This window comes from Lepidochelys olivacea, assembly GCF_965140295.1.
Source record: "Lepidochelys olivacea isolate rLepOli2 genome assembly, chromosome: 19".
NCBI classification, from domain to species: domain Eukaryota; kingdom Metazoa; phylum Chordata; order Testudines; family Cheloniidae; genus Lepidochelys; species Lepidochelys olivacea.
Genome location: NC_140429.1, coordinates 5043082 through 5068484, shown reverse-complemented (window position 1 = coordinate 5068484; position 25403 = coordinate 5043082). Strand labels below are relative to the sequence as shown.

Sequence of the window (25403 nt, the reverse complement as noted above, 5' to 3'; positions counted from 1 at the left end):
CATTTTAAACTGCAGTGAAGCAAAGGGTAGGAAAGCAATAACAACAGGTGGGGGAGAAGCGGGAGGAGGAAACGGTTTCTGGTCTCCCTACTCGCCAGATGTTTGTGAACTATTTCAATCCTTCTTTTAGGAAGGATAATTCCCTTTTGTACGTTGCTTTTTTATTATTAAAACTACAAAACAGTGAAGTTATAATAAAAAGATGCCATGTGTTGCGATCTTATCCTTCCAGCTCCTCCACTCACTGCTCACATCTGGAGACCCACTCCCAGATTCTTTTGTCATCTAGAGCCAAGTAATTCCACCGCTTTCGGATGAACTATTCCTAATTTACACTGGTGGTGTGAGCGGGAGATGGCTCAAGCCCCTAATTGCCTAGGATATCATCTTGCAGGTGCTTGGATCTCAAATACAAGCCCATTTGGTAAGAAAAACCAACTGGAAGCGCATTGGACCGAACGGGGGAATCTCAGTGCAGTACTCTGGCGGCAAGCCTGTTTTCAACTCTGAAATACATCCCAAGAGGAAACAAAATCAAAGTCTCTTGCATGGCACACAGACACAGGATTGAAGGCTAACAGATGAAAGTTTAATAAAGCAATAATATCAGACAACAGCAGAAGCAGCAGCAAATTACCTGACCTTCTCCACAGTGTAGAATGACAGATGTTTCTGACAATAAGGTGTCAGAGACAGGCCATATAGGGGATATAAATTAACCAAAGCCAGATTGTGTGTGTGTGTGTTTGGAATGGTGCCACTTTTAACCATCCTGGCAGGAGAAGAGCAAGGGTTGGCGGCTCATTTGTGACCCGCAAAGAGAAATGACATTCTTTCTAACCTCTTTAAGTAATTGCTAGCCGTCTTCTAGCATCACAGAAGCAGCAAACGGGAAATCAACAAGCCTATAGTAACCACCACGTAATCCCAGCATAACAAACAAGACTGCATAAGAGCACATGGTAACCCAGCCTCCCTAGAGCAGAACTACCGGTCATGTTTTCAACACTGTCTCGGGGAGTTGGATGTCTAATGGGAACTGGACATTCAAATCCATTGAGCAGTTTTGACCTCAGCCTACTTGTAAAAAGAACTGATAACAGAGAAAATAGATAATGTGATAATAGATAAGAGAGCAAACAGGGCTGAAAACTGATTTTCCAGTTAAGAGGCCGAACCCTCCTCCCCTCTCCAGAGCCCCTCATTTTGTTCAGGTCAAGACAAAGCTTTTTTCTTTTTTTTTTTTTTGCTTTTTTTCCATTTTTTTCCGGCTGAAACAGACGACTGAAAAGAGTTAGTCTGGGGTTGAATGAAACAACATTTATTTCAGCTTTTCTGTTTCATTTCTGGGTGTCCCCCCCTCACTTTCTTCTTGTTATTCTTTTCAAATAAATCTAGCTACATTTCAAAACAAAATCTCCTTCTAAAAGGAAATGTTCTGATTTGGGGGGATTTTTTTTCTTCTTCATAGTTTCGTAGATTCAAAGTCAGAAGGGACCATTATGATCCTCTACTCTGACTTTCTGTATAACACAGGCCAGACAACTTCCCCCCAAATAATTCTTAGAGCAGATCTTTTAGAAAAACACCTTTAAAATTGCCAGTGATAGAGAAATCACCATGACCATTGGTAAATTGTTCCAATGGTTAATTATTCTCCACATTAAAAATGGATGCCTTATTTCCAGTCTGAATTTATCTAGCTTCAGCTTCCAGCCAATTGGATCATGTTATATCTTTCTCTGCTAGATTGAAGAGCCCATTATTAAATATTTGTTCCCCATATAGATACTTACAGGCAGTCATCAAGTCACCCCTTAGCCTTCTCTTTGTTAAGCTAAATAGATTGAGCTCTTTGAGTCATCACTTCTTCTTCTCCTCCTTTTTTGGCCAAAACTATACACCAAATTTGACCCAAATTCACAAATAATTTCTGTCAAACCAAAACTGCATTTTTAGCACATAAACAATTCATCCAAAAAGTTTCGCTCAGCTTTGCTAGCAAAAGAATGCAATAAATCAAAGCCTCATCACAGAAGAGCTATGAGTAAAAACAAGCAGCAAAACAGCCCCTATATTTGGCTCCCAACTCACCCTATTGTGCAACCAGCTTCTGCCTCTATCGTCCAAATGCAGTTGAGGTTGTGATCATAGGGTGTTGGGTATCCTGGAGACAATATCCGTCCTGATGACTCTCCTCTGATAGTGCCTCCACACTCAGCTGAAAAAAAAACCCATATGCACTGGTTAGGAAAAGATTATTGATGTTTTGTAGCTATATACATGCAACAACCCCTAACATGGCTCACACACAAAGGATGTTGCACAGATACATCTCCTTCCTGGGGTAACCTTTTATCACTAATGTAACTAATCACAGATGCAAATCTCAGCCTATAATTACTACATCTCTTGGCAGTTCCTAGGCAGGAATCTCTCTTTCCTTTAGAGAGATTCTCAACCTTGTTATACTAAAGCTAATGAGACTCACCTCATCTGGCTTGCAGGTTGAGTCAGCAGAATAGCTCTGCACCTCTCTGCAGGACAGCTTCCTATAACCTGACATGATCTCACAGCGAACCAAAGATTATTTCATCCCCCTTTGGCTTCACAGTGCACAAGTTTAGAGCTTATTAGCATTCAGCTTTCTTTAATTCACACTTTGTGGGGCGATTTGAGAGAGCATAATATCTTTGCCATGCATATGCAAAAATCTTTAATAATGATTCACAAGTATAATAAAGCCAAGTTATCTACATACCTGCTTAATTGGCTTATAAAGAATGTAGTGCCCCCCTTTAATGTGTTTTGTTAAACATTTGTTAAAATTCTGTGACATTTCACACACACACAGCATTGAGGAGATGATGAGAAGATCAGCAGATTATAAAAACGTGGCCTTTTAATTTTAGCAGCCAGAGCTAAAGTTCAGCGTAAGGTCATTGCATAAATTGAAGCCAGTTTGCTTTTGACCCAACTCCTAGGGTGTCATTTCTGAGCTTGAAAATAACCCACCAGTTGTTGAGACCTTCCTATGGAACGGTGCTCCAAGAGATTTCATCATGCCCTGGAAATATAGGTTAATTATGCAGCTATCAGTTAACAGGATATTAGGGCTGAGCTGATCATCACTGAATCATAGTAGTTAGAGGTGGAAAAAATCTATTGGATATTCTAGTCAATACTACATGCTTCTTACCATGTATTTCCTAATGTTTTGTCCAGCCTAGTTATAAGAATCTACAGCAGTTTTAACTGCTATAATTTCCAACTTACTTATCTTTCAGTTACTGTGTAATAACTTTCAGAGTAACTACGCAGTGACGCTACTGTATATCTTCTTTATTGGCAGATGGGGATATACATCTTTCCATTAAGAAAGGGGTCTCCTATTTTATCTTGTTTAACTAGTTCGCCATGATTGTGTACACACACACACCCCTGTTCATGGGTGTTAAATGTTTTTTTTATTGTTTCCAGGGGGTGGGGGGAGAGAGAGCATGCGTGCACACACACATTTTTGTTGCACACAGTCTGGTCTATACTCCATGTGGATGTTCAAACTCCAAAACACCTGGTTCACGAAGATGACGTTGATGACGACAAGCAACCAACTTTCTTTACTTGGAGTCAAAATGACTCCTCGTATTCAGCAGATCGGAGGAGTTTTCTTCCCACAATGGACTTTCTGGGCTTAACTTTCAATTTCATCAGGTGAAGACTCTCTCAGCTTTGGCCTAACCTTGCGCCTACTGAAGCCAAAGGGGAGTTTTACCACCGATGAGAATTTAGCATGGAATCAAAGAAGAGTTAAGCCAATGCTGAAGGGTTCTGAGGGTCGACATTTTGATGGCTCTCCTTAATTGCATGCACAAAGACCATGACTTGTGCATGTACATGGACATTGGCTACAGCAAATATGTGACCGGCTGCCGATCTAAAATAAAGAACTAACAATGGTTAGGTAAAGGGCTGTTGAGGTTACAGTGTACACGCATGGAACTAATCAGACACATGCTATTTGTCCACTGACCACTCCTTGTATATTGTATCGTCCTCCTTCATCTATATATATTATAGACTCTTCGGCATAGGGACATTGTCTTCCTATGTAGTCTGTACAGCATATAATATATTTTGAGCACTTCAATCTAAACAACAATGATCTGTTTGTGCACACAACTCTCCATGTTTCATGAGCAAATGGATGCCACTGAAAATATCACAAGAAGCGATAAAGTCAACATTGCAAGTGAATTTTAAGAATCCTCCTCGAAAATGTAGCCCGTGGGGGACATTTTCGCATTTTGGATACTAAGGTTTTAATTTCAGACTTGTCTAGGCAAGAATGTACTGCTCTTGTGGGGTAAGGAGGAGAATGGACCACTTGGGAGTTGTGGAGAGGAGGCAAATTAAGAGAGTTAATGCAACAGAGTTAAAACCGCTGAGAATCTGGGATTAAATCCTGTGTCACTCTCAAATTAAAGTGATTTTGGACTGTTGAAACTTAGATCTCTACTGATGTTTCATCGGAAATCACCCCTCAGCTTAGCACATTTAAGAGAGGACAAAGGCTGGAACAACAGGAGAGGTGCAGATGAGGAATGAAGGACATTAGCAGAGATGTGCTGAAGGGACCAGAGCTTGAAGATGACTGCAAGGGGGTGCTTCAGGTGAGGATTGGGGCACATTAAACAGGGGGCTGTTTGTGGAACGCGCACAGCCGGTCCTCTCAATCTATAGTCACAAAAGGAACATAAAGACAAAAGGTCGTGTGGAAAGGGCTCTACAGTGCTGTCTCTGTTAGTGCAGATGGGTGTGATCAGCATGACTCCATCTCAGGCTAGTAGGCTGGCTATGCAGGCCAAAGGAGCATTTGGGATGGGAGATGCAAATAGAGCACTTAGCTAAATAAGAACCGAAATGACAGTGGTCGGTCGTACCTACACACACCGGCAGCGGTTGGTCCCAAGCTCTGCGTTCTCCTGTCAAACAGACCAGCGCCCTGCTGCCTCGTAATGTATAACCAGGGTCACAGTTAAAGGACACAGAGCTGCCCGCAAAGTGCCCTTCATCACGGACCTTGTAGCCAAACTGTGGGATGCCAGGGTCCTCGCACTTAATGAGCTCAAAACCTGGAACCAGAGAAGAGGAAGCTCTTTTCATCAGATATTTAACAGTCAGGTACGCTAATAAGTGGGAAGATAATAGTTACTGCTTTTCCTGGGTTACCAGGTGTGAGAATTTTCTTCTCCTAATGTGGATCTCACGGCTAGTGGGAGAGAAGGAATGTTAAATGCAGCATGGTCTTGTGATTAAGGCACTGGACTGGGAATCCAGAGATTTCAGTGCCCAGCTTTGTCAGACTTCCTGTTTGTCCTCTGGCAAGTTCCCCAGGCCTTGTCTCCATTAGAAAGGGTTTGCCGGGATAACTATCCCCATACAGCTATCCTGGTACAGCTGCCTCGTGGAGATGCAGCTTATACTAGTTCCATGAATGAAATAAACTACACTGGCCAAAGGACTTTTTACCAGTATAATTCCATCTACGCTAGGGATGACTTTGTCACACTTCTAACTGACATGGCTATGCCAGTAAAATGTTTAAGTGTAGACCAGGGCTTAATCTCTTTGTCTCTCAACTCTCCATCTGCAATATGAGGATAAGAATGCTTCTTCTCTGCCACACTCTCTCTGTGATGTCTATTTAGGCTACTGGCTCTTTACGGCAAGGATTCTCTCTCAGTATGGGTTTGTACAGCGCCTTGCGCAATGGGACCTTAGTCTCAGTTGGAGCCTGTCAGCGCAATAAGAAATAACAATGACAGTCCGGATTTGTAGTCTCATGAGCCAGCAGGCCCGTGACTTACTAGAAAACTGTAGCTCAAAGCCTTTACTCGTGTTCTCACGGTTGGAGATAAATTCAAGCCACATGCTGCTGGAGGTGCTGTTGATACTGATGCCCAGCATCTCAGTGCGGCTGAAGGAGCCCAGCAAGTGAGCAGAGTTATTGTTACCGTCATAGACCTGGAAGATTAAAAAAAATATGAAAACATTGAATATTTGGTGCCTGAAGGCTCTAGCCACTAGAGGGGGACAGAGAGCCACCCTGTATAATCACGGTGGCATCCGTTTAATCATTGATAATCCTAATGACAACATCCACAAGGATGCCTATCACCGGGCTATTGACTGATGGGCCAGATTGACTGGACCACCGTGGAAATGGGAAGGAATGGAGTCGGGAGGAAGCTGGGGAATGCAGCACTTCTTAAAAAGGGGTGCATCAGTGTTTATTTTATCATCACCTCCCCCCATTCGCTTTAGGTCCATTTCCCCATTTCTCCCTCCGGGCTCTGTAAGCCCAAAGTGTGTTCAAAATCTCTCTTTCCTCACTGGTTAGTCCAATGTCTTTATAGGAAGGCAGGCCTCAGGCTGTGCCCAAACTCTCCCGAATTAAGTGTCTTCTTTCCAAGGTATTGATTCTCCCCACACACTGATCTGGTGCTGTCTTTAGAGATCCCCTCTGCGACGCTCACCCCTCTGATGTTCCTACAGCAGCACACCCTTCTCTGGTGCTGCTTTGCTTCCTGCCACCCTTTGGAATGAGCGGGTCTGGACTTACATGGGACTCCAACCCCTCCCACTTCCAGCAGACTCTGAGAGGATGGGGGGCTGATTACAGCCAGCTAGGTCACATCCTGCGTGTTATTTTCAGAAATAGATCACCAGCTCCAGCTGCTTCCCCCCACCAGGTAAGAGTACACTCTGTCACAGTGACACTTCAGTGGTCAATTCTGAGGATGGCTTTTGTGACTGGGGTCACCTGTGTAGTAGGAACTGGTCTGAAACCACCAAATATTTTCACTTTGGCCACCAAATGGCCACGTTAATTAATGACCCAGAGGGGAAAGTTTCCTTACCATGTTTGCCAATGACCTCAGCCATCCATTTCACCCTTGTTGTGCTTTGGAAGTACAGACACACAGAATCTAGCCTTGTGGCTAACCTAATGCACCTCCATTTGTTGGGCAAAAACATACACACAACCTCTGCTGCCTGGTGCTACAAGTTGTCATTTGCCAGGATACAGACAATCAGGGATGAAACAACGGATCACTTTCCTGATGTCTGTCAGTAACACCTGTCCCTGGGTCAGCAGTGAGGAAGGATGGCCTGGGATTAGGGCACTAACCTGGGACTTGAGACTCGTGGGTTTAATTCCCTGTCCTGATACAAGCTTCCTGTGTGACCCTGCACATGTCACTTAGGGATTGTCTACACTTCAAACGCGATAGCACCGGTAGGGCTTCAGTGTAGACACTACGTATGTAGATGAGCAGGATTCCCCCATCAGTATAGGTGATCCACCTCCTCAAGAGGTGGAAGCTAGGCTGATGGAAGAATTCTTCTGTCGACCTAGCGCTGTCTTAGCTCCACCACTCATAGATGTGGATTTTTCACACCCCTGAGCAACGTATTAAACTGACCTAGTTTTCTAGCGCAGACTAGGCCTTAGTCTCTCTGTGCCTCATTTTCAGACCCATAAATGAGGAGTGAAATACTTCCCTACTCACGAGGCGTTGTGAGGATAAATACATTCAAGGTTATGAGGAGATCAGATCCCATGGTAATGGGGGCCATATAAGTACGACAGAGAGATTAATGAAACATTTACGTTTCCTGCTCTGACTGGAACGTTCCCCCCATTCCAGGGTATTTCAGTGGAGCTTAACATTGTGTTCCGATCTTTCTGCTCAAATCTTTCTCTTTCCAGCATACAAGCGCTAGTCGGCAGGGAGCTGATGTCAGAACACGTTAGGGTAGGCCAACATTCCAACAACCGAATCCTGCTTTGCGCAAATAGGAAATCTCTCTCTTTCCAGTGACTCTATGAATAGCATGTTGGGGGATTCTGCTCACCTCGCACCGAATAAATACAACACTCAAATAAGGACAGATGTTTTCCTGGGAGATGGCTTAGCACAGTAGCAAGGAGCTTGCAACAATGTTCCCTACAAAAGGCAGTTCTTTGTGGTTAATATAATGCGGCCTAGATTTGTCTCCCTCCATACGAGTCCTGAAACTTCTAAATGCAGATGAAAATAACACTGGGCGCTGCACTGCTGAAGAGCTCGGGTCTGGCGTTTTGCATTTAAATGATTTTTTTTTTTTTGGCAAATCAGCCTTGACACACAAAAATCATACAAAGAACCTCACGCATGCTCCAGGCTCGTACTTGCTGCTTTACAACAATGTGGCTAAGAATGGAAGTTTGGCTTCAGGGAGTGACCCCACCCCGCGTTCCAGAAAATCTCTGAAACGGAGTTATTTTTCCCTCTATTAATGGATGTTTCTAAATATTTCTGCACATTGTGCAGTGTTTGCTGCTCTGTGGGGTGTCTGAAGCTGCCAGATTAGAGCCCCATCTCTATCCATCTACCTTAAGATACAAAATATTTTTCTTTTTTTTATAGGAAAAAATACCCAGCCTCCTAGCTAGTCTGTGCAGGATATTTCCATTACCTTTTATCAATCTAAACAGCACACTACATCATTTACATAAAAGTGTCTCCATAAATTCTCCCAAGTGTTACTTTCCAACAGAGGAGAGAGAGGCATTACCTTGAGAAGATCCCCTGACTCCAGTTCAAAAGTTCTGGCTTTCAGCTGGATTCCCTTTCCTGGCTGGGTCTGGATGGAGTAGATGCATTCATGGTTGTTACTGTAGTTTATTGGATAGTTGGGGGACAACAGAACCCCTTGAGTCCCGGTTACAGATGAGCCACATTCAGCTGTGGGAAGACGCAAAGAAACATTTTAATAACCATATGGAAATACTCGCAATATGGTACATGCATACAATAATATCTGAATCCCTGCATGTTTGTGTATAGGGCACTTGGTCCCTTACACACACCCCAAATCCACATTGCCTTGTGCTCTCTCTTCAAGTGCAGCTGGCATTTCAGCAACGAGCAGGGCTGAGCGAATAGTGTTGAGAAAATTCTGCAAATATTCAGATTAAAAAATTAATCCTAATATGATGGTGTATGGACTGTGAAGAGCTTTACTAGCACAGGTATTTGCAAAAATTAAAAAATATCACAGTTTAAGCTTGGATGTACCATTACTTACTGAGGCCCCGATTCAGGAAAGCACCTATGCACCTGCCTAAGTGTGAAATCAATGGGAGTTAAGCACATGTTTAAATGCTTTCCTGAATTAGGGCCTGAAAGAAGGTTTTGAAGTGCATGTTGCACTGTGCTCTTCAACCATTTGCCTGTGTGCTTCTACAAGTCACCCAACACAAAAAACCCCAAACCAGACCCCTTTATTTAACTAACCCACGCAGAGACTATCTCCTAGTTCAGCCCTTGAATATTGGTAACAGACTGTTACAACGGTAAAGGCTAGTTGCTCAGGGAAATATGCTGAGGCGAAATTCACGAATAATTTCAAATAGTAACTAAATCAGTGAATTTCACAATCTTCCCGAGAATAAAGTTGAAGACAAAAGAACAGGCAAAATTGGAGACACTGTTCATTGTTAATCATGCCCTTAGCTCTAGCGATACAATAGCAGATGGGGGATACACTATTTGACATTATTTCAAAACCTCCTATTTACTTACTGACCCAGCACTTCTTTCTCCCACCTTGCAGCTGCCAGCTCTCGTAATTTCAACAAGGAATGGGAGACGCTTGTGGAGATACAGTATGAAGGTTTTCCCCCTCCCTCATATTCATTTTTTGTTTCCCAAACTAGTCCAAGTTCATGCACCTTTGGTTCCTCCCAAAATTTAAGCCCAGAGATTTTTCAAAGGTGAGTCACTTGAACCCCACCCCGTTTTCTGTAGCTGAACAGAATCCAGCACTCTTTATTAGGGAGAGAATTGCAAAAATGCTCAGCTGGCCCTGACGGGCAGACCAATAGACAGGCTATAAACTATATTTATTTTGTCATTAGAATTTCTCTTTGCTCCTTTTGTCACAGTCCATGTTTCCACTGGGTTTTCTCCCCTACCCCATCTACTTGGATCCTTTGTCTACACTGTCTCCTAAGACAAACATGAACCCTGTAGCATTTGAGTTCAAGCCAAAGGTTGGATTCCACAGTGTCTGAACGGCTCAAAATTTTCGAAGCAAGCTACTTTCTAGAGGAAGAATGGCCTTGGCATTAAGGCACTGGATTGGGACTCAGAAGAAGTGAGTTTAACTCCTAGTGTGACCCTGGGCAAATCTCTTAATTTCTCTGGGTCTCAACTCCCCATCTGTAAGGTGGGGATAAGAATATTTCTTTTGGCTGTCTTGTCTATTTAGATCGTAAGCCTTTCTAGGCAAGGTGTGTCTCGTATTAAGTGTCTGCACAGCGCACGGCACAACAAGGCTTTGATCTTGGTTGGGGGCCCTGCGTGTTACTGGAAAATAACACAACAAAAGCACTTGAGAAAATAAGGCACAGAGGAATTAATAAACCTGATTTTCTTGGGTCCTGAACAATCACAGCTTCTACTGACTCACAGAATCACAGACGATCAGGGTTGGAAGGGACCTCGGGAGGTCACCTAGTCCCACCCCCTGCTCAAAGCAGGGCCAATCCCCAACTAAAGCATCCCAGCCAGGGCTTTGTCAAGCCTGACCTTAAAAACTTCTAAGAAGGAGATTCCACCATCTCCCTAGGTAACACATTCCAGTGTTTCACCACCCTCCTAGTGAAAAAGTTTTTCCTAATATCCAACCTAAACCTCCCCCACTGCAACTTGAGACCATTACTCCTCGTTCTGTCATCTGCTACCACTGAGAACAGTCTAGATCCATCCTCTTTGGATCCCCCTTTCAGGTAGTTGAAAGCAGCTATCAAATCCCCCCTCATTCTTCTCTTCTGCAGACTAAACAATCCCAGTTCCCTCAGCCTCTCCTCATAACTCATGTGTTCCAGTCCCCTAATAATTTTTGTTGCCCTCCTCTGGACGTTTTCCAATTTTTGCACATCCTTCTTGTAGTGTGGGGCCCAAAACTGGACACAGAACTCCAGATGAGGCCTCACCAATGTCGAATAGAGGGGAAAGATCACGTCCCTCGATCTGCTAGCAATGCCCCTACTTATACATCCCAAAATGCCATTGGCCTTCTTGGCAACAAGGGCACACTGTTGACTCATATCCAGCTTCTCGTCCACTGTAACCCATAGGTCCTTTTTTGCAGAACTGCTGCCTAGCCATTCGGTCCCTAGTCTGTAGTGGTGCATAGGATTTCCAAAGGAAGCCATGAGCATTCAGTGCCTCTGAAAATCAAGCTGTAAGTGGCCTGTCTAATAGTGAACCAGTGGAGGAGGAGGTAGATATAGAACCTGGGAGTCCCAATTTCTAGTCCTGTGTAGAGCAGGTCCGAAATTTTCCTTGCAAATGCTGATTTATGAAAATTGAAACGATTTGTGGGAAAGGGTCAGTTTTGATGAGTCTCCCAATTCGAAAATTTAAACAACGTTTTGAAATTGTCAAAACATCCCGGTTGACTTTTTCTAAACAAAAAAAATCATTTTTGGGCTTGAAACGACTTTTTGTTTCAATTTGTTTGTTAACTTGCACTAAGAGAAAAGTAAAAAATATTTTTTAAAAGGTGAAAAGCAAGAGCAAACATTTTGAAACTGCTGAAATGAAACATTTTGACTGACCCAATTAAAAAAAAAAGAATAGCAGTCTGTCGGTTGGTGAAAAATGTTGAGATTTTGACTTTTCAGTCCAATTCAGAACAGGAAAAACATTTTAAATCTCAAACCTTCTCACAATCCGAGAAAACCATTTCCCACCCAGAGCTAGTCCTGTGCTCTCACCATCAACCACAGCCCTTTCCTTAGAGACCCTGTCACTACACAATACCCAGAATATTATTATTAGCTCCTTGATCCCTACCTACTCTTTGCCACACCAGCAGCTGTTTCAGCACTGCATCAAGCAGGCTGCTGTGAAGACTCACCAGGGCAAAGAATTGGCCTTAGCAGGCTGCAGTGAAATCACATCGGCTTTTGTTGTAATCTAATGCACATGGCTTTCAAAGTTACTTTTCTCCCTCCAGAACTAAAAAGAACCTTTCATTTACACATGCAATCTATTGTGCAAAGCAATTTAAGAGCCTGGAAATGTGATGGTTTCAAGATTCTGTGCATCAGATACCATTAAGAAGCTAGGTTCCCTCCCCCCCCACACACAGCACCTTTGAATACATTTCAAAGCATTAACAACCATCCAGGCTGGCGTTCACCCTAGAACAAAGCATCTCCCCTGCCGCAGTATCTTCAGTTATGTCACAAGGAATTCACCAAAGACTCTCAGGCGGAATTGATCAGGCAAATATTGATTCAGACACCTGCACGCTTGCTAGGTATCTTTACCCTGCGGGTTAAGTCTGTACCTTCACAAGGGCACCACCTTCTGTGCTCCCCACCTCTTCTGATCACTGAAGCTACTCTGTTACTTGGCCGGCCTTATGGTTCATGAGGTACGAAGTTCCCAGTGAGGGCGGTAAATCAAGCAAGGTGCTGCCTTCCCTTTTTGACCCTGCTACTCAGGGTGGGGGGATGAAGTTCTGGCAGGGGCTTGATTTTTCCTCCCCTCCAAACCTACTACCAGAGAGCGAGATAGGACAGAGCCTCCAAGGAAAATGGGGCCTACACAAGAGTGTTGTTCTAAGTGGCCACTCGCTTTGCTTTATTTGTGTCTAAGAACCGCCAGGCCTCTTTTGCATCACTCATGGTGATCCATTTTCAGCATGTTCCTCCAAAGCTAGCAAGGCACAAGCAGGCTCCTAAGGGAGCCAACAGCATAAGAGCAGGTAGATAACACTGAGAACAGATTGATGTAAAGCTCATGTCCGTGCAGAAGAGAGGACCAAATACAGGTTGAATAAGGCAGCATTTGTTCAAGGCAATGTGTGTACCAAACCCTTCCCCTGTAAAGGAGAAAGCTGGGCAAGGCTAACATGATCTTCCCTGAGCAGTGAAGGCCCCAAGGGCATCCTGAGACAGTTACAGAAACCACAGAGCCTCCTGAACAACTCAGGATGAAGTCTACATGGACATGTGACTAGAGCAGTGTCCTGTTCCTTCCCTCACCTCCTCTTAGAGGGTGCTAGTAACACTAACGAGGGATAAGAAGATTGAGAGGGGACAGGCTAACAATTTTCAAGTACATACAAGGTTGTTACAAGGGAAAGGGAGTAATTCTTCTTCTTAACCTCTGAGGACAGGACCAGAAGCAATGGGCTTAAATTGCAGCCAGGGAAGTTTAGGTTGGACATTAGGGAAAACTTCCTAACTGTCAGGTTTCAGAGTGGTAGCCGTGATCTAATGAAGTGGGCTTCAGCCCACGAAAGCTTATGCTCAAATAAATTGGTTAGTCTCTAAGCCCTGGTCTACACTAGGACTTTAGGTCGAATTTAGCAGCGTTAAATCGATTTAAACCTGAACCCGTCCACACAGTGAAGCCCTTTAATTCGACTTAAAGGGCTCTTAAAATCGATTTCCTTACTCCACCCCTGACAAGTGGATTAGCGCTTAAATCGACGTTCCCAGCTCGAATTTGGGGTACTGTGGACACAATTCGATGGTATTGGCCTCCGGGAGCTATCCCAGAGTGCTCCATTCTGACCGCTCTGGACAGCACTCTCAACTCAGATGCACTGGCCAGGTAGACAGGAAAAGAACCGCGAACTTTTGAATCTCATTTCCTGTTTGGCCAGCGTGGCAAGCTGCAGGTGACCATGCAGAGCTCATCAGCACAGGTGACCATGATGGAGTCCCAGAATCGCAAAAGAGCTCCAGCATGGACCGAACGGGAGGTACGGGATCTGATCGCTGTTTGGGGAGAGGAATCCGTGCTATCAGAACTCCGTTCCAGTTTTCGAAATGCCAAAACCTTTGTGAAAATCTCCCAGGGCATGAAGGACAGAGGCCGTAACAGGGACCCGAAGCAGTGCCGCGTGAAACTGAAGGAGCTGAGGCAAGCCTACCAGAAAACCAGAGAGGCGAACAGCCGCTCTGGGTCAGAGCCCCAAACATGCCGCTTCTATGATGAGCTGCATGCCATTTTAGGGGGTTCAGCCACCACTACCCCAGCCGTGTTGTTTGACTCCTTCAATGGAGATGGAGGCAATACGGAAGCAGGTTTTGGGGACGAAGAAGATGAGGAGGAGGAGGAGGAGGTTGTAGATGGCTCACAGCAAGCAAGCGGAGAAACCGGTTTTCCCGACAGCCAGGAACTGTTTCTCACCCTAGACCTGGAGCCAGTACCCCCCGAACCCACCCAAGGCTGCCTCCTGGACCCAGCAGGCGGAGAAGGGACCTCTGGTGAGTGTACCTTTTAAAATGCTATACATGGTTTAAAAGCAAGCATGTGAAAGGATTACTTTGCCCTGGCATTTGCGGTTCTCCTACATGTAGTCCTAAAGCCTTTGCAAAAGGTTTCTGGGGAGGGCAGCCTTATTTCGTCCTTCATGGTAGGACACTTTTATCACTCCAGGCCAGTAACACATACTCGGGAATCACTGTAGAACAAAGCATTGCAGTGTATGTTTGCTGGCATTCAACCAAAATCCGTTCTTTCTCTCTCTGTGTTATCCTCAGGAGAGTGAGATATAATTCATGGTCACCTGGTTGAAATAGGGTGCTTTTCTTCAGGGACACATTCCTGCTGGGCTGTTTGCCTGTGGCTGAACAGAAATGTTCCCTGCTGTTAGCCACGGGGAGAGGGGAGGGTTGAGGGGGTAGTCACGCGGTGGGAGGAGGCAAAATGCGACCTTGTAACGAAAGCACATGTGCTATGTATGTAATGTTAACAGCAAGGTTTACCCTGAAAGAGTGTAGCCACTGTTTTATAAAATGTGTGTTTTTAAATACCGCTGTCCCTTTTTTTTTCTCCACCAGCTGGATGTGTTTCAATGATCACAGGATCTTCTCCTTCCCAGAGGCTAGTGAAGCTTAGAAAGAAAAAAAAACGCACTCGAGATGAAATGTTCTCCGAGCTAATGCTGTCCTCCCACACTGACAGAGCACAGACGAATGCGTGGAGGCAAATAATGTCAGAGTGCAGGAAAGCACAAAATGACCGGGAGGAGAGGTGGAGGGCTGAAGAGAGTAAGTGGCGGGCTGAAGAGAGTAAGTGGCGGGCAGAAGACAGGGCTGAAGCTCAAATGTCGCGGCAGCGTGATGAGAGAAGGCAGGATCCAATGCTGAGGCTGCTGCAGGACCAAACCAGAATGCTCCAGTGTATGGTTGAGCTGCAGCAAAGGCAGCTGGAGCACAGACTGCCACTGCTGCCCCTCTGTAACCAACCGCCCTCCTCCCCAAGTTCCATAGCCTCCACACCCAGACGCCCAAGAACGCGGTGGGGGGGCCTCCGGCCAACCAGCGACTCCACAACAGAGGATTGCCCAAAAAAAAGAAGGCTGTCATTCAATAAATTTTAAAGTTGTAAACTTTTAAAGTGCTGTGCTTAATGTGCTGTGTGGCATTTTCCTTCCCTCCTCCACCACCCCTCCTGGGATACCTTGGTAGTCATCCCCCTATTTGTGTGATGAATGAATAACGAATGCATGACTGTGAAGCAGCAATGACTTTATTGCCTCTGCAAGCGGTGATTAAAGGGAGGAGGGGAGGGTGGTTAGCTTACAGGGAAGTAGAGTGAACCAAGGGGCGGGGGGTTTCATCAGGGAGAAACAAACAGAACTTTCACACTGTAGCCTGGCCAGTCATGAAACTGGTTTTCAAAGCTTCTCTGATGCGTGCCGCGCCCTCCTGAGCTCTTCTAACCGCCCTGGTGTCTGGCTGCGCGTAACCAGCAGCCAGGCGATTTGCCTCAATCTCCCACCCCGCCATAAACGTCTCCCCCTTACTCTCACAGATATTGTGGAGCACACAGCAAGCAGTAATAACAGTGGGAATATTGGTTTCGCTGAGGTCTAAGCGAGTCAGTAAACTGCGCCAGCGCGCCTTTAAACGTCCAAATGCACATTCTACCACCATTCTGCACTTGCTCAGCCTGTAGTTGAACAGCTCCTGACCACTGTCCAGGCTGCCTGTGTACGGCTTCATGAGCCATGGCATTAAGGGGTAGGCTGGGTCCCCAAGGATACATATAGGCATTTCAACATCCCCAACAGTTATTTTCTGGTCTGGGAAGAAAGTCCCTTCCTGCAGCTTTTGAAACAGACCAGAGTTCCTGAAGATGCGAGCGTCATGCACCTTTCCCGGCCATCCCACGTTGATGTTGGTGAAACGTCCCTTGTGATCCACCAGAGCTTGCAGCACTATCGAAAAGTACCCCTTGCGGTTTATGTACTCGCCGGCTTGGTGCTCTGGTGCCAAGATAGGGATATGGGTTCCGTCTATAGCCCCACCACAGTTAGGGAATCCCATTGCAGCAAAGCCATCCACTATGACCTGCACATTTCCCAGGGTCACTACCCTTGATATCAGCAGATCTTTGATTGCGTGAGCTACTTGCATCACAGCAGCCCCCACAGTAGATTTGCCCACTCCAAATTGATTCCCAACTGACCGGTAGCTGTCTGGCGTTGCAAGCTTCCACAGGGCTATCGCCACTCGCTTCTCAACTGTGAGGGCTGCTCTCATCCTGGTATTCATGCGCTTCAGGGCAGGGGAAAGCAAGTCACAAAGTTCCATGAAAGTGCCCTTACGCATGCGAAAGTTTCGCAGCCACTGGGAATCGTCCCAGACCTGCAACACTATGCGGTCCCACCAGTCTGTGCTTGTTTCCCGAGCCCAGAATCGGCGTTCCACAGCATGAACCTGCCCCATTAGCACCATGATGCATGCATTGGCAGGGCCCATGCTTTCAGAGAAATCTGTGTCCATGTCCTGATCACTCACGGGACCGCGCTGACGTCGCCTCCTCGCCCGGTATCGCGTTGCCATGTTCTGGTGCTGCATATACTGCTGGATAATGCGTGTGGTGGTTGATGTGCTCCTAATTGCCAAAATGAGCTCAGCGGCCTCCATGCTTGCCTTGGTATGGCGTCTCCGCACAGAAAGAAGGCGCGGAACGATTGTCTGCCGTTGCTCTGACGGAGGGAGGGGCGACTGACGACACGGCTTACAGGGTTGGCTTCAGGGAGCTAAAATCAACAAAGGGTGTGCCTGTACATCAAGGAGCATTTCAGGCAGGACTGCACGGAGGGTTCCAATAAGAAATGGTGCACCTAAGTTATCGTTCTTATTGGAACAAGGAGGTTAGCCTGGCCTCTGATTGATACATGGCTAGATTAACCTCGCTGCGCCTTCTCTGTGACTGACTGCAGTGTGATCTAGATAGGGGAGGAGGAAAATGAGTCCAAAACAAATCTGGTCTATGTCTTGTTCTGACCCACTCCATCGATCCTTTACATCTTTGGCTGGCAGCAGACAAAAAAGGCGCGAAATGATTGTCTGCCCTTGCTTTCACGGGGGGAGGGAGGGTGGGAACGGGGTCCTGACGACATGTACCCAGAACCACCTGCGACAATGTTTTTTGCCGCATCAGGCATTGGGATATCAACCCAGAATTCCAATGGGCAGCGGAGACTGCGGGAACTGTGGGATAGCTACCCACAGTGCAACGCTCCAGAAGTCGACGCTTGCCTCGGTACTGTGGAAGCGCTCCGCCGAGTTAATGCACTTAATGCACTTAGAGCATTTTCTGTGGGGACACACACACTCGAATATATAAAACCGATTTCAAAAAAACCGACTTCTATAAATTCGACCTAATTTCGTAGTGTAGACATACCCTAAGGTGCCACAAGTACTCCTCGTTCTTTCTAACTGTCAGGATGGTTTAGCTCTGGAATAAATTGCCCAGGGAGGTTGTGGAACCTCCGTCGTTGGAGATTTTCAAGAGCAGGTTAGACAAACACCTGTCAGGGATGATCTAGACAATACTTAGTCCTGCCATGAGTACAGGGGACTGGACTAGCCTTCCAGTCCCATGATTCTATAAGAGCTCAGAGAGCCAAAGAACTACTAGGTTTTATGCATTTGCCATAGGACAGTGAGTCCTCTTGGGCAGCCCCAGTTTTCAGTGAGAGGGTTGGTCAGTTCTGCTGGGCTCCTATCTGTCCATCCTATTTCCCTTAACCATAGCCTGGGAAGCACTTGATCACAGTGTAGAGGGCTGGTTCTCCATGGTGCTTGCTCCTCTTTTAAAGAGGTGGTGGAAGCATAGCCAAAGGAACCGTGTTATATCATTCAAGCAAATATCAATGGGGAATGTCTGGAGATATTTGCTCATTTGTACCTGCTGACCCTAGTCTCTCTCACATAAAGTGTTTCAGTGCTTATTTCTTGACAGGAAAAGGCTGTGGCATGCACTCTGCAAGCACGTAAAGCAGTAGCAGGTGGTGGAAGATCAGGCATAAAATTCCTGACTATATTCTTTTACACAAGGCTAACACACAGAGTTGAGAATCTGATCAGCAGCATCATGGAACTAGTCACTCAAACACCAGAGTTTCCTGCAAACCATGAGACAATAAATTTGATCCATTATTATAAAACCAACATGTTAATTTAAAACCAGGGGAACTGGGTAAGTGGAAGCCATTATGTTGGCTTAGTGCTGATGTCTGTGGATCAAATGTAAAGCAGTATTATGACTCCTTTCTATTTCCATTTCCCTGATTAGCTTTCCCTGTAACCTGATTATTAAGTGTGCCCTGGAATGGCTGCTTGACATGGCAGAATGATGTGACCTTGTGACCGAGACATTACTTGTCAGTGCTAGGAAATGGATTCAGCATGACAGGACTCACAGGCAACGCGCTGCAGACTGCAGAGACAGCCTTGCTCTCAGTGGGGTGCCCTCTTTGCCTTGGCCACAACAGGTTACTCACATTTATAGACAGACTTGAAATGGCAGGATTTGCTAGACTGGAAGTGGCAGGATAAATGGATCAGGGATTCTCTCTAAAGCAGAGGGCTCTCAAACTGCATGCTCTAGCCCACTGGTTGTCGGCAGAGGACTTGCTCATGGTCTGCAGGGAGCTGGCTGATAACATGGTGCTGGCTGTTTATTTCTAACTGCCAGACTGCGTTACAAGAAACTAAAAAATGTACATTAAATACTGCCTTAGGATCACTCCTCTCTGTAAATAATTGCTGTAGGACCCCAGAGATGATATGCAATGGCCAATGGGAAGGGAGGGCAGGGGCCAATGGGAGAGGGAGGAGGAGGAGGAGGAGGCTGGTCAATGAGTGGCAAAGGAGGGGTCAATGGAAAGAAGAGGTGGGGGGTGCTGGGCAAAGGGAGGGGAGGGCAGGGGGCAATGGGAGGATGAGGTGGGGACTGGGCCATGGGAGGAGGTTGGGCAACGGGGGGCGAGGCAATGGGAGGGCAGGGTGGGGACATAGGAGGGGCAGTGGTTTCCAGGAGACAGTCTCTGTATGAACTCCTAGTCCGCTCTCTTGTGGACGTCTCCTCTGAAGTCCCCCGTGCTGCATGTTTCCTTTCTCGAGGATGCAGCGGGAAGGGTATCATTTTCTAGCCATCTTCACGAGACTTTTCATCAGGGATGCAGGGCCCTCCCACACCCTACGATTTACTTGCCTCTCCGTGGACCATCTCCAGAGCCGCCGCTTGTTCCCTCTCCCTCCCCGCCCACGCAGCAAGCACAAAGACGCGGCCCCGGGGCGGGGGGAGGCCGCACGCTGCCGGCGCATGCCCCTGCCCATTTCACATTACGATAGAATACATCGACCAAGCAAAATGAAAGCACATGACCACCTACCAACACACCTTGGCAGAGGCGAACTCCACACACGCCGTCTACCCCCCAGGCAAGTGATGCGTGACACGCCCTCCAGCCGGTACCCGGGGAAGCAAGAGAAGGTCAGCACGTCCCCCACGCCAAACTGCAGGCCCTTCCGGATGCTGTAGGCCGGGACCTCCGGCTCGTCGCAGGGCTCCAGGTCGTACTCTAAGGAGGGGTATGAGGACGTTGCATTAGGGGGCTGATTCATCAGGCTCCCCACCCCGCCCGCAAGGAGCTACAGAAACAATGCACTGATGACAATAGTCGGGTGACCAGACAGCAAATGTGAAAAATCGGGACAGGGCATGGGGGGTAACAGGAGCCTATATAAGAAAGAGACCCACAAATCGGAACTGTCCCTATAAAATAGGGACATCTGGTCACCCTAAACAATAGTGCTCAGTGTTTTGATTGCAGCTGGGTGTAATTCATGCCGGGGCAAAGGGGCCGGCACCAGGCCAGCGCAAGTTCCTCAAAACAGGGGTGAGTTCCATCCTAGGGGAGCAGTCAACAGGGCTCTAGATTTAACCCGACACTGGACCACATTCTCCATCATTGACACCAGATTACTGTGAGTGAACAGCAATGCCAATGGTACCAAGTCAGAATGGAGACATTTTCTTCTCCCGTTGGACAGGTGTCAATGACATGGGAAGTCAACCCAGTGGTTCTCTCCCATCTTCTCTTGTTCCCAAGAGCCCTTAGCACCCCATGTTGTATTCAAGTCTTCATTGCTCTCTCTCAGACCTGCTCTATTCAGTCAGCCTTTGAGACAGCCCATACCCTACATTACTGTCACACCTTTTATCCTGAAATGATGACTGCAGAAACCACTGAAATGCACCCACCTCTGGGGTGGAATCCAGAAGCCAACTGACTGCTGCACCTTGCAGAACGGGATGTGAGGAATTTGAGCCAAGGAAACCAAGGGCAAAACTGCCACTTCTGTAAAATGCCATGGAAATTTTTCACTTCCCGTCTGCTCCATTTAGAGCTAGCTTTTAAAAGTGTCATCCAAAAAGACTCACGTACAGTAAGTTGCTTGATATTCACTTTATTTGCTTTAATGGAATGAGGCTGGATTCATGGGACTGGGATTTCTGCTGCTTCTGAATTGCTAATCCACAGAGTGAGTGGGACACAACATCCTGCTAAGGGACCGTGGGAGAATGGCTACACTGCTAACCGGAAGGGCATTTGCTGTTAAAGCAGGTTGGAAAATATATTTCATTCGCCGCAAAACCTTCCGAAGACAAACATTTTTCAACGAATTGTTCAGGGTTTTGCTAAAAAAGAAAAACCCCCAAAACCAAAAGTTATTTCGTTTATGGCAACCAAAAATTAAAAAAAACATAGTGGAGTCCCATTTTTAGCTGACATAAACAGAAAACAAGCAATTTTGACAAAACCCCTGAAAAATATCAATAGAAAGGGACATATTCTTGTGCAAATTTCTGTTTGGTCAAAAGCCATTTTTTATCAAAGTGTGGATGAAAACTTTTTTGACTAGCTCTGTTTGCTGCGGGGATTTAAGCTGATCAGACTTGAACTCCTGGTTTCAGAAGCCCTAACACAGGTATTTAAAATCAATGCTTCGTTTCCTAACCCATCCCTAGCAGCTCATGCGGGCACACTAGCTATCTATGCCTAGAGACCTAAATGCAAGCACAGCATCAGGCATTACAACCACAATTTTTGTCACTTTTAGCCACAGTGATTTTGTTCTATACAGAGTCTACCATAATGCATGGCACCTTAGAGACGAACCAATTTATTTGAGCAGAAGCTTTTGTGCGCTACAGCTCACTTCATTGGACTGGATGCATCCGATGAAGTGAGCTGTAGCTCACGAAAGCTCATGCTCAAATAAATTGGCTCGTCTCTAAGGTGCCACAAGTCCTCCTTTTCTTTTTGTGGATACAGACTAACAGGGCTGCTCCTCTGAAACCTGCCATAATGCATGAGCATCCTGAAGAGCCAGACAGCACCGACTGTATTTTCAAAAGGCAGTGCCATCTGGGCAAACACGCCAGACATCATGGGCACATGTTCAGATTGGTGAGTGCAAAACAGCCACCTAACACACTGTAAAGGGAGCTTACACAAGTCAAGTGACCATTTGCATGAGCACTCACCTGTTCTGCATATGCAAATATGCATTTGCTTAGGTCTTTATCTAGCTGCACCATGTATATTTTGCGGGCAGAAGAGATGTTTATATATGTGAAATTTGGTCTTAGGGAAACCAGTCTATTGTACAATTACATGGGGTCTGAACCTGTGAGGAAGGTGGCATGGTCCGGTGGGTAGGGGACTGAACTTGGACTCATGAGACCTTGGTTCTGTCACTGATCTACTGTGTCACCTGATGCAAGACACGTCCCCTTTCTGTGCCTCAGTTTCACTTCCTGTCTTGTGTCCCTCTTGTACGGATTGTAAGCTCTTTTGGGTAGGGGCTCCCTCTTACATGTGTTTATACACAGCCTAGCACAATGGGACCCCAGTCTTGGTTGGAGTCCATAGATGCTACTGTGATACAAATAATTAATAATGCAAAGCGCTTAGAAACCCGCAAGCTCCACTGAGATGAATAGAAGTTGAGGTGCCCAGCATCAGGCCCAAGCAGTTTCAGAGCTCTACATTCCTGAATGCCCTCCTAGGCTCCAGGGTGCCGGCTTCTACCAGCAACTCTTTTATTACAGCATCGTGAGCAAAGGAAGCCCAGCAAGCATGTACTGTTCCAGCTTCCCAGCAATGCCATCAGGCTAGTCTAAAGGCTGAGGCTTTGCAAAGCATGTATTCTCTCTAAGATCAACCAGAGCCAGCTGCAGAGGCTGGGTCACTGGATGAGCTGCTTGATGAAGTGCCCTTGGCATAGGAGCAGGGCACTGGACCAATGTACAAGGAGACCAGCCGGGCGACAGGAGTGACCAGCTAAGCTCCTTTCCCCAAAGAGTCCAGATTGCTTGGAGTCTCTTTCTAAGGCATCCCATCTGCCACAGCTTCCTGGGCTGAGAATGGAAATGCTGTGCAGGGAATGGAGGTATTTGGAGCAAGGAGGGATGGCAAACCCACAGGAAACGAGAGAGAGGAAACTGGGTTCCCAGGAACAGAGGAGAAAACAAAAAGCCAGTTGGGAGGGGATGATAAATGCCAGTGCAGAGGGATTTAATTTCAGCAGATTTAGTCCACTGGCTGATGCTATGCAAGAATGAAGAAATATAATTACACAGGTACATTTTTATTAATGTTGTACTTGCATGGATCAGAAGACATGGAATAAAATTTTAAAAAGCAAAATATCCCTTAAAATTCCTGATTTAAAATGAAGACTGGATGGATGGATACTGGTCCCTGTCTAGGGATCCTAGGAGCTACAGTAATACAAATAAAATTAATCATCATCATCATCATCATCATCAGATGGCTCAGGGGAATGGGCCTTTTCTACTTGGTCATTAGTTTGATCTTGGCTCAGGTCACCCTGATTGCAAATTGTACAGCAGCCAGGACTGAACGACCATGCGGAGAGGGATCCTGTAGAAGTCCTCGAACCACTTCATTTCAGGGCTTAGGTGCATCAGTGGCGTGAATGTGGCTAGGCAGAGGATTGATCTCCAAGGCACACAACCTGGCCCTTCCCACCAGCCCTCAATTCGTGACAAGAATCAGTCTTTGCTCTTACCCGAGAAGGTGATGTTGAATCCCTCGTAGGACATGGAGAAGTCCGAGATGAAACGGATCTGAGCGGAGAAGTTCCCAAAGAGCCCGGCGCTGATGGGGGGAGGCAGGCGGGACCCGGTAAACTGTTTCAGCGGCTGGGTGAAGCTGCCATTTTCGGTGATGAGCAGGTAGTCATGGCCGCTCTCCAGATGAAAGGTGTGAAAGGTGAAGAACACACCTGTGGGGAAGAGAAGAGAGGCGCCCAGCTCAACAGGTGTTTCTACAGTGCCCAAACACTCAGTGCAGCCTGTTAACCTTCCCGCTCCCCAAAACAGCAGTTCAACACCCGCCTCCCAAAAAAAGAAAAAGGAGACTGAAAAGACTGGGAGCATTTACTTTAGAGAGGACAGAAACAGGCAGAGAACAGGAGAGACCTAGGTGCCACCAATGCCTAAGGCTCCTGCAACAGCAGTGAACTGATGAGGTGAAATATACCCAGATGATCACAGCGGGTGATCCCAGGCCCCACGCTGCAGAGCAAGACGGAAAAACTAATAGGGGTCAGGAAGATGCTTTCCCTGGGGGGAGGTTATGCCAAATCCCTGCACCTTTCTCTGAAGTTGTGGTATTAGTCCCTGTGAGTGACAGGATACTGAATTAGATAGACCCTGGTCTTATCTGGTATTGCAATTCCTATGAGCAAGAAAGATTCTGCACTCTCATCCTGACAGCGTACGGCCAAAAGAGAAATTAAAACCGAACCAACAACTACTAAAGCCAGCCAGAGAAAGAAAAGCTCTCCCCTCTTCCACCCTAAAAATCTAGGTTTCCATAGTTTGAACAATGAAGCTGGAAGGGTTTGACCCGGCCACATTTGTTAAGTATTTAGAGTCAGCAATGGATTTTTTAACATCTCCCTCAAACCTACACACTCGCAAAAACAGCTACTATTTCTAATTTCCAAGGAGGCCTGCAGCTGTCTGGAATTCAAACACAATTAGAAATGGCAGCAGCAGCTTTTGTAGAGACAGGAAAGGCGGGCTCCTAGACTTCAGCACTTGTCACATCAACCATCCGATGACGTTAACGGACTAAAGAAACATCAAGCAACAAATAAACCCCTTTGGCTTTTGTACAGCTTCTTTCATCCGAAGAGCTCAATGCACACTCCAAACTTTAAGGACCAGACTGTGATATCTGACCTCATGTTGACTTCTGCTTTACACTAGCCATACACTGAAATCAGTGGGGCTGCTGGTGGATTAAGTATAAGAATATCCCAATCTGGATTCTAATCAGTTACAGTTGAACTGTAACCCCTTTAGTGACACAAGTAGCGCCCAGTGGCACAACAAAGGTATTTCATTAAAAAACCCTAATTGCCAATGTATCAATTGCCAGACTGGATCAGGTCTGATGTCCATCTAGTTCTGTCTCTGACAGCGGCCAGCACCAGATGTGTCAAAGGAAGGTGCAAGAACTCCACACAGTAGCAGATGCGGGATAATCTGGTTCCCACGTTAGGTCTCGTCCTGATTTCTAACCGTTCAAGATTGGGTAAAGCCCCGAAGCATGAGACTTAACATCCCTTCCAAACTGTCTGTTGGCATTCAGTACTATCGCTCTGGATATTAAGAACATAAGAGCAGCCAAACTGGGTCAGGCCAAAGATCCACACGAGGGGATCACACGAGGGGAGTAGCAGTGCCCTGTCTACCCTGGCACTTCACAGCGCCGAAACTTGCAGCGCTCAGGGGAGTGTTTTTTCACACAGCTGAGTGAGAAAGTTGCAGCGCTGTAAAGTGCCAGGGTAGACAAGGCCATAGCCTCTACTGTTAACAGAACAGAACCTGTTAACAGCTCTATAACTAAAGCCACAGGGCTGACTACAGACTCATTCAACAGAATTTGCAATTCTGACCACACCTTTGCTCTGG

The 25403-nt window shown here is 46.3% G+C and overlaps 1 protein-coding gene across 1 annotated transcript in view; it reads right to left on the bottom strand.

Annotated features, from left to right (window-relative positions):
• CSMD2 (CUB and Sushi multiple domains 2) overlaps positions 1 to 25403 on the bottom strand; it is a 544659-nt gene that overhangs the window by 156524 nt on the left and 362732 nt on the right. Inside the window, exons 20-25 of the mRNA XM_084652534.1 lie at positions 23489 to 23704; positions 19780 to 19968; positions 8626 to 8795; positions 5871 to 6027; positions 4944 to 5135; positions 2095 to 2221 (exon numbers count right to left, since the gene is read on the bottom strand). Of these exons, the coding sequence (XP_084508660.1) occupies positions 2095 to 2221; positions 4944 to 5135; positions 5871 to 6027; positions 8626 to 8795; positions 19780 to 19968; positions 23489 to 23704 (1051 nt within the window). The remainder of the gene's footprint in view (positions 1 to 2094; positions 2222 to 4943; positions 5136 to 5870; positions 6028 to 8625; positions 8796 to 19779; positions 19969 to 23488; positions 23705 to 25403) is intronic.